Raw genomic sequence first — 7,802 nt, 5'->3', positions numbered from 1 at the left:
CTGGGATCCTATGACCCCAGCTGACTTCCTGCCCTTTGGGCAGGGGGCTGGACTCGATCTCCCGAGGTCCCTTCCAGCCCTGATGTCTATGAAATCACTTGCTCAACTAGGACTTATTAGCAGCTTTTACACTGAAGTTAGCAGTCAGCAGCAGCTTTTTAAAAAGGCACCACCTACACTTCTAGTATAATCCCTATCAAAGTGTTAGCATCCCTTCTGAAAAAGGATTTCCATAGTTGAAGGTAGAGAGTTTGCCTTTTCTTCACTTATTCAGCTTGTCAGTTCCCTCTTCTAGTTTTCGTCCATCTGCTCAAATACTTCGTTTTGTTTATCAATAGGAAGAGAGACTATTCACTTGATCATTAACTTTAAGTTACAGTAATCAAGATGCTTGGATTTACAACAGCTTGTTCAGGTTCAGATCTGTTTTCCTGCCATTTTAAAGGTGCAATTGGTGCACCAAAAGAGAAAAAAAAAATTAAGGAACAAAAGTATAGTACCCAAAACAACTTACATAGTTTCAGTTTCAAAGTAAAAAGGACATCTAGCACATTCTGTAGTTAATGACAAGTATGTACCCATCAAATCATGCTATTTGACAGGTTACCCAATAGACCAGAGTACAGACACTTCCTTAAATCTGCCACTGTAACACAGCAGCAGGCCAGCTATTCCAAGTGTTATTTTGCAGTCCCCACACAACATTTAATTACAAGAAATGGTGCTGCTCTGCCCTCCCTGCTTTGCAAAATATAAGAATAGTCAAGATAATTTAATGCACAAGAGGCCATCTTGGCCACAGTTCTTGAACACTCAGGCTCCAAAATATTGCAAATCCTGTGAGCTTAAAGTCAGCCAAGTTTAAGAGATACCAATCCTATTGCTCTGCTTTTGCCAAACTTGAGTATCAAAACTAAGACATGCTTGGCATATAAATTTCAACTACAGTTAAGTTGGCCCTACCAGTTTTGAAAAACTAATCAATCGGGTTACTCTCCTGGGATGCTGAACTATCCATGGAAACCTAGTACAGGGAGAATACTATAACTACAAGTTTGAGACTAGGCAGCAAGCTACTTTTAAATAAATTTATTAAAATTTATTTGCCCCAAATACTGAAAAGCCATGCACACAGAAGGAAATAGCAATATAGGACCAAATCTTCAAGTGGAGCATCACTGCCTCTAGCAAAAAGTGGTCAAGCTGATATGAAACCTGAGAAGCCCTGCTTTGACCAATAAAATACCTGGTCCCTCCAGGTTGTTTTTTTGTAGGCAAGATTGAAAAGTTTGCATTTTTTAGAAGTTAAACATTTTCCCCCATCTTGTTTTTCAAGATAAATTAAACCCTTTTATTTCCTTATACCAAGGAAAAGGGTTTTCTGCAACTTGGATACAGGACCTATTAATAGTGCTTATAAAGACTGGGAAGAAGGGCTTCTCACTATTCTGTCATCCTGCAATGAACTTCCTCCTCCCTGGTTCTCAGGGAGAAACAAACAACTGTGCCCAACTACATTTGTCTGAGAAGGCCACCACACTTGTCCAGGACTCTGTAACAAGTAACCGAACAGCACACCTGCAGCTCTTACTGGCAGCTGGGGATTTCCACTAACCATTCTAGTCTAACTTCAAAACCAAGATGTTAACAATAAAGGTTTCAGCTGTTGTTCATTTGCAAGAGAGCCATGCTACTACCAATGCTGCATAGTTTAGTCCAACATTTCCATTGTCCAATAAAAGCCATTAAACTCCTCTTTTCTGCATCTGTTCTGGAAGCAGTACACTAGGGTTTAGTAGGCACAAGCTGAAGAATGGCACAGGACACTAGATTATGCCTTTTTATTTCAAAAGCTAGGATAGCTTCAATATCCATGTCATGGTGAATCAGAACACATGTAAAATACCTTACAATACATTAGATTCCAAAAAGGTACCAAAAAGTACAGTAAAATTAACACTTCCATTACAGGAAATGTATGACACAAAAACAATACAAAATAAAAAGGTGGAAAGTGACACTGGTTCCCTAAGATGCATCTCATTCTGTACAACTGGAGTAATGCAGAGTCCATAGTTAACTCCAAGAGGCAGTCCCTAGATGCAGAGCTGCAGCTTTAAGCAGACCCTCAAAATCAGTTTCAGTTTAACCTATTAATAAAATCATTCATTAATATCTTCAGCAAGGCTGAAATTTTACACACCACACTGTCTAGACAACTAGTTATCTGTAAGAATTAAACAGAGAAGACATTTCCAGGGAGCTCTTCCAAGTAAGATGCACATTTAACAGGCCATAGAAATTTATTGTAAAGTTAAATTTGGTACATAATTGAAATAGCCATCTACAGCATTGAATACAAAACCTATGTGGTCATTTTCCAAAAGAGACCATGCCACTGCATACCTGAATAAGTTTGATCAATATGGCTTGTAGTTATTCTGATGACCACCACGTCTTGGTGACTTTCCATAATTTGCACTGCCTTGACCTATAAACAGGAGAACAAATGGATTAAACTGAAATTTAGTTCTGCTTGTTTAGACCCAATACAGTTCTCTTTACTTACTGTAATCATAGCCTGGTCCATATCCATAATACCCATATCCTGAATAATCATAGCCTCCATAGCCACCATAACCTTGCTGATAGCCGTATCCTTGACTCCCATAACCCTGGTTGTTCCAGTAATTGCCATAACCTTGATTCCAATTTTGACTCTGAGCTATAGAAGGGAAAACCATCCACAAAATCCCATTTTAGTACATACAGCTCATTTCTATAGTCTCCATACTAAAGTAGCGTGTGCAATACTTACCACCTCTTCCACTTCTGCCTCTTCCACCATAGCTGCCTCTTCCACCACCACTACTGAACTGCTGCTGCTGGTATACTTCTTTTGGCTGTGCTACCTTGATCTCGCACTAAGAACAAAACAGAGGAGAGCAATATGCTTGAAAATGTATTTCATACGAAATTCTATTCCTATATCACATTGCTTTTAAAGTCACTGGGAGCTTGTCATTTTGCCACAGCCCTCAGTTCTGCTAGTACTGTGATTTTTAAAAAAAAAATTCTGCCAGAAAGATACTAGAAGTGATCACAAAAATGCATCAAGCTTTATAACTCATTTAGTTATAAAGCCAAAATTAGCAACAACCCTTGGCCAAAAATACATATTTGCCACCCTTAGCAAAGGTGAAGCTTATCACTCAACAACTATGCAGTATTCCCACTGAGAATGCTTCATAGCCAATTTTGTATAGCTAGATTTTGCTAAAGCTGGTTGAAGGCAGCAGGAAAATGAACTTCATAGGCATTTACAACCACAGGACAGATCATAGCAACATTTCCTCCACACCTGTCCTTTCAAGAAGGTGCAACTGAACTTTCATAGAATTAGGACTCTGGTAACCAGTGCCTGGGCTGCAGGTTACTTAGCAGACAAGTCACACCAGGAAGTGCTATTAAAAGGAACACTCCAAATTAGAGGCAGAATTGACCTCTGAATCTCACTCAACTGTTACATCTGCACAGTTAACTATTTTCCCCATAATTTTGCCTATTCAGTTTCCCCTTTCACAGCCTGTGGAAGTGTATTAAGTGACAAAAATCTGCACATGGACTTAACAAGACATACCAAAAAAACCTCATTTTTGAAGTCTGACTTGATGCAAGAGCAACTTTTGCTGACAATATCAAATTGCATGCATTCAATACATGCCAGTAGAAAGTAGGGAGTTCTAGTGCACAACTCCAAGCCCTGGATAGAGTAATTGATTAATGAATTAATCCAATTTATCTAGTTAATGATCACTACACTAACTATAGCTTTCTACCATGCTTTATATAGCTAAGTATTGCAAATAAAAAATGTCTTTATTGCACTTGTGTAATATCAGAAGACAGTTCTGAATATGTGCATTATAAAACAGGTTCTGGACATGGCATCATGGGGGAAGATGCAATTCAAGCTGAACAATTTCGTACCTTGCTTCCACTGACATTATGGAATTTTTTTTCCAAGATCTTCTTGACTGGATCTTCTTCCTTGAAAGTGATGAAAACAAAACCTCGCCTTTTGTTGGTCTTTGGATCCATCGGAAGTTCAATTGCTTCAATCTGAAGACCAGAAATTATACTTGAGCATGCTACTTTAAGATTCTGCATTTTCACTATACAGTTCCTATTCTTTATTTCAGCTTAGCACTTGGTACATAAGTAGCTACAGTTAGCTAGTTTGTATTAGCACTGGCTCTCTTAGGCAGATTTGTTCTAGATAATAGATTTAGCTTGAGAAAAGTAATTTAATTATGAATAAATAAGTGGCTAACCAAAAAAAAAAACAAAAAGAAAAAAGAAAAAAAAAAAAAAAAAAAATCAATGAGCACTTGATTAAACACCCAGACTCAGAAGGTTAACTGGCAATTTCACTACATAACTAGGTAGTGCTTTATATGTAGCTAAGCAAGTGAAAGCAAAAGCAAAAGCTGCTACAACCAGCAGGGCATTCAGGGCCAAATTTTATTTTACTTCCATCTTTAGTCTACATTCAGTTTCCTAGCTATAGATGACAGACTGTTCCCTGCCCTGCCTTATTCTATGCTCATCAGATTAAAAATGCTCACCTCCCCAAACTCTCCAAAGTATTCCCTGATTTTCTCTTCTGTGGCTTCTGGATTAAGTCCTCCAACAAAGATCTTTTTCACTGGATCCTTTTTCATTGCCATGGCCTTTTTGGGATCAATTAATCGCCCATCTAGCCTGTGTTCTTTCTGTTCCAGAACCTACAAATAAATAAATTAATCTTAACATCAAATTAAATACCACCACCTGAATAAAAAGGCCTCACCTACAGTTTTTAAAGAATCAGTTGTGAGAGTTCAAATTTACCTTTTCAACACTTGCAGGTTCTTTGAAGAGAATAAACCCAAAGCCTCTGGATCTTCCTGTGTTAGGGTCCATCTTTATCGTACAGTCAGTCACTTCTCCAAATTTGGTAAAGTAATCTTTCAAGTCTTTTTTGCTTGTATCCCAACTGAGGCCACCAACAAACATTTTCCTGAAATATCATAATGGTAAGATTAAAATAAGGAATATTTACAGCCTAAATAACTTGAGTATATCCTTCAGGTGCTCTGTGATGATTAAGCCATTCCCATATTTAGGTATTCCATCAAAAGGTATTGGCATAGAAGAACTGTGCAACACTAACTTCACTTAATCTAAGAGGATAACTGTGGAGTATCTCAAGCACCCATTACAAAATGAATGACAAAGTTAACTGTTCCAAACTATTTTTCACCCACTAGATACCCAATGCTTTTACAGTATTTTATTACCTTCCATTTAAGAGTTTTCTAGTTTCCCCAAGTAAAAAGGATGGAGCAATTACATATTCCTAGTTAAATCTGGGCTAAGACCTAGCTAGCACCAGTAAAGTTGCAATCTATCAGCTGAAGGAAGAAAACAAGAGGGAAGTTAGGCACTGCTTTGCCCATCTAACCTGTGAGGTCTGGAAGGTTTAAAAATTAAAATGGATCACCTCCTGAACTCAACACAAGTACCCTTTGACCCCTGACAACATGGTCCTGCACCGAGACAAGACCTTGCTCTAGAACCAGGCGAATGCCTTTGTATTGATGCTTTTGTCCAGTTCCTAACTAAGAATATGTTTTCATCTACACTACAGTCACACTGTACTGAAGTCAGGGAATAATCCATCTGGAATTCTAAAAAGATACCACTTACAAAGATCTTTCCTTTAAAAAAAAGCCTTTTAAAGGCTCACTTTTTATGTATTGGAAAGGGGGGGGGGAGGAGCAGAGTTTAGGCCCATCTAGCCACAATAATGAAATACTGGCAAAAATGATAAATTAGAAAGTGAAAAGTTTAGGGGGGCGGGGGACAGGGGACAAAAAACTTATCAGCCAAGGCAACCAGAATTTATTAATAAAGGATATCCAACTCCCCTGGCTCTTCATTTAAAAGAGCACATGATACAGCAGGTTCATGCACATCAGGTAAGAGAGCTACATCATCCAGCTCAGGAATTTCTGATGCCACAAACACGCAAGTAAACCGTTCAAAAGAGATCTTGGGCACTGTAAGGACTCCCAAATCAGTTTAAGTCAGGCCTTTGTTTAGAAGCAGCCCAGTGACTAGATACCAGATCCTGGGTGCATTTTAGCTTAATTGAATTGCAGTAACCTGAATTTTCTGAGGTTAATTTAAGGCTTCCAATTCCACCTGGTAAAGCAGATACATTTATGATCCCCACAATCTGCAAGATAGATGCTCATCTTTCTAGATACCGTCTGCAATATCTATCTGGTAAAGAGAAATCCTCCCTTCCCTCCACCTAACCTAAAACATTCTTTCAAATACTGAGCAGTCATGACCAAATGCATTACAAGATCTGTCAAGTGCATTTTGCTGTTGTTGTTCAACAGTTTGTTACCCTGTCACACTAATCCAGCCTTGAAGAGCCAGATCAGGTTTTACCAAGCCAGGGACATGTTTACTCACTCTTTACCACAACAGCAGAATAGCCATTGGTTTTATTCTCCACAGAATAGGTTTCACCCCCTGTGCAAGAGTAGTTTTGCAAGGCTGCTCTGATCTGTCCTTTGCTAGTGCTTCCATAACCAAACAGCAAAGTAGCCCTATAGTGGGAGTCTTGAAACTCCCAGTTGAGGCTAGAACTTTTTTTTGTCCATAAAGTACTTTGCCTAGTAGGGATGGGGCTGCTACCAGCATACTGAGCTTGTTTCTCACTATGGTAGCATTTACTGCATGTTATTACAAATCTTTGTTTTGGAATTGGATATAGGAGTAGGAACTACCTGACTTCACCCAACATCAGGCCAATCATCTTTTATAGAGAAATATACTTGAACTGTAGACTTTCTAATATGTAGTCAAAAGTCCTCTAGTACTGAAAGCCAAAAAGTCTCATTTTCCCCATTATACATGCAACTATTACTTCCTCTTGTGTTGTCACTACTTTTGGTGGTAAAATATTGTAATTATGAGAAAAGGCTTCCTGCCAGTGCCCTGGACCAGCCACCCCATGCAGCTTAGCCTGGCACTCTGCTGTAACGCTCTCCAATCATTTTTAACCCTCACACTTGCAAAAAATATATTAAAAAAAAAAGAAAAAAAAAAAAGGACTTTTCACATCCACATTTCCTGGCCCTCCCACCTCCCAGGAGAGAACAAGCAAGTAGCACAGTGATTCCCACTCTGTGGTACAGACACCACCCTTGGTACGCAAACAACCCATCCATGGTACATATTTAACAGATTTGGTATAATTACTTTGAGAAAAATGTAATGAAGGGCCAATTGAAAAAGATGTGCTGGTGGCAGTTCAGGCTGCATCGTTTCCTAGACCATCAGGCCAGAAGGGACCTCAGACCATCAACAGGGTCCAGCCCCTGCACCAAGCAGGAACCACAACTGTGGGGGGGAGGGTGGGTCACGTTTAAACACCAGTGATGCACCATCTGTCAGGTCAGGAACCGCTGACCATCCCCCTCGCCCAGTCCACCTGCCACTTCTTATTTCTGCGGACTTGCACCACTGCATTAAAACGAAACGAAGCGTCTGCTACACCACACACACACACACACACACACACACACACACACCTCCGTCAGGAAAACACCGCCCTGCCAGGGCCTTTTGTACCAGGCCCCGTAGTGAGCAAGGCGAGCAGGACAAAGCTCCCCCGCCGGCGGGTGATACCGCAGACTCTCGGGCCGACAGGGGCCACGACCCCCACCCCCATGCGGGCGGCT

The 7,802-nt window shown here is 39.9% G+C and overlaps 2 protein-coding genes across 5 annotated transcripts in view; one reads left to right on the top strand and one right to left on the bottom strand.

Annotated features, from left to right (window-relative positions):
- The window catches only part of PHYKPL (5-phosphohydroxy-L-lysine phospho-lyase), a 13,997-nt gene extending 9,879 nt beyond the window's left edge, over positions 1 to 4,118 (top strand). The window contains exon 12 of the mRNA XM_019535161.1: positions 4,028 to 4,118. The gene's annotated coding sequence lies outside the window, so the exon portion shown is untranslated. The remainder of the gene's footprint in view (positions 1 to 4,027) is intronic.
- HNRNPAB (heterogeneous nuclear ribonucleoprotein A/B) overlaps positions 1 to 5,090 on the bottom strand; it is a 6,356-nt gene extending 1,266 nt beyond the window's left edge. Inside the window, exons 1-7 of one of the 4 annotated variants that reach the window (XM_019535164.1) lie at positions 4,894 to 5,090; positions 4,629 to 4,787; positions 3,991 to 4,122; positions 2,819 to 2,924; positions 2,570 to 2,725; positions 2,405 to 2,491; positions 1,827 to 2,137 (exon numbers count right to left, since the gene is read on the bottom strand). In XM_019535164.1, coding sequence (XP_019390709.1) covers positions 2,421 to 2,491; positions 2,570 to 2,725; positions 2,819 to 2,924; positions 3,991 to 4,122; positions 4,629 to 4,787; positions 4,894 to 5,058 — 789 coding nt within the window. In that variant the 5' untranslated portion in view covers positions 5,059 to 5,090 and the 3' untranslated portion in view covers positions 1,827 to 2,137; positions 2,405 to 2,420. Of the gene's footprint in view, positions 1 to 1,826; positions 2,492 to 2,569; positions 2,726 to 2,818; positions 2,925 to 3,990; positions 4,123 to 4,628; positions 4,788 to 4,893 lie in introns of those variants that run through there. The other 3 variants (XM_019535165.1, XM_019535163.1, XM_019535167.1) reach the window with 3 other exon arrangements.
- Between the last annotated feature and the right edge of the window lie 2,712 nt (positions 5,091 to 7,802).

This window comes from Crocodylus porosus, unplaced genomic scaffold, assembly GCF_001723895.1.
Source record: "Crocodylus porosus isolate Cpor-Errol unplaced genomic scaffold, CroPor_comp1, whole genome shotgun sequence".
Lineage (NCBI taxonomy): Eukaryota > Metazoa > Chordata > Crocodylia > Crocodylidae > Crocodylus > Crocodylus porosus.
This window is presented reverse-complemented; position numbering and strand designations above follow the sequence as displayed.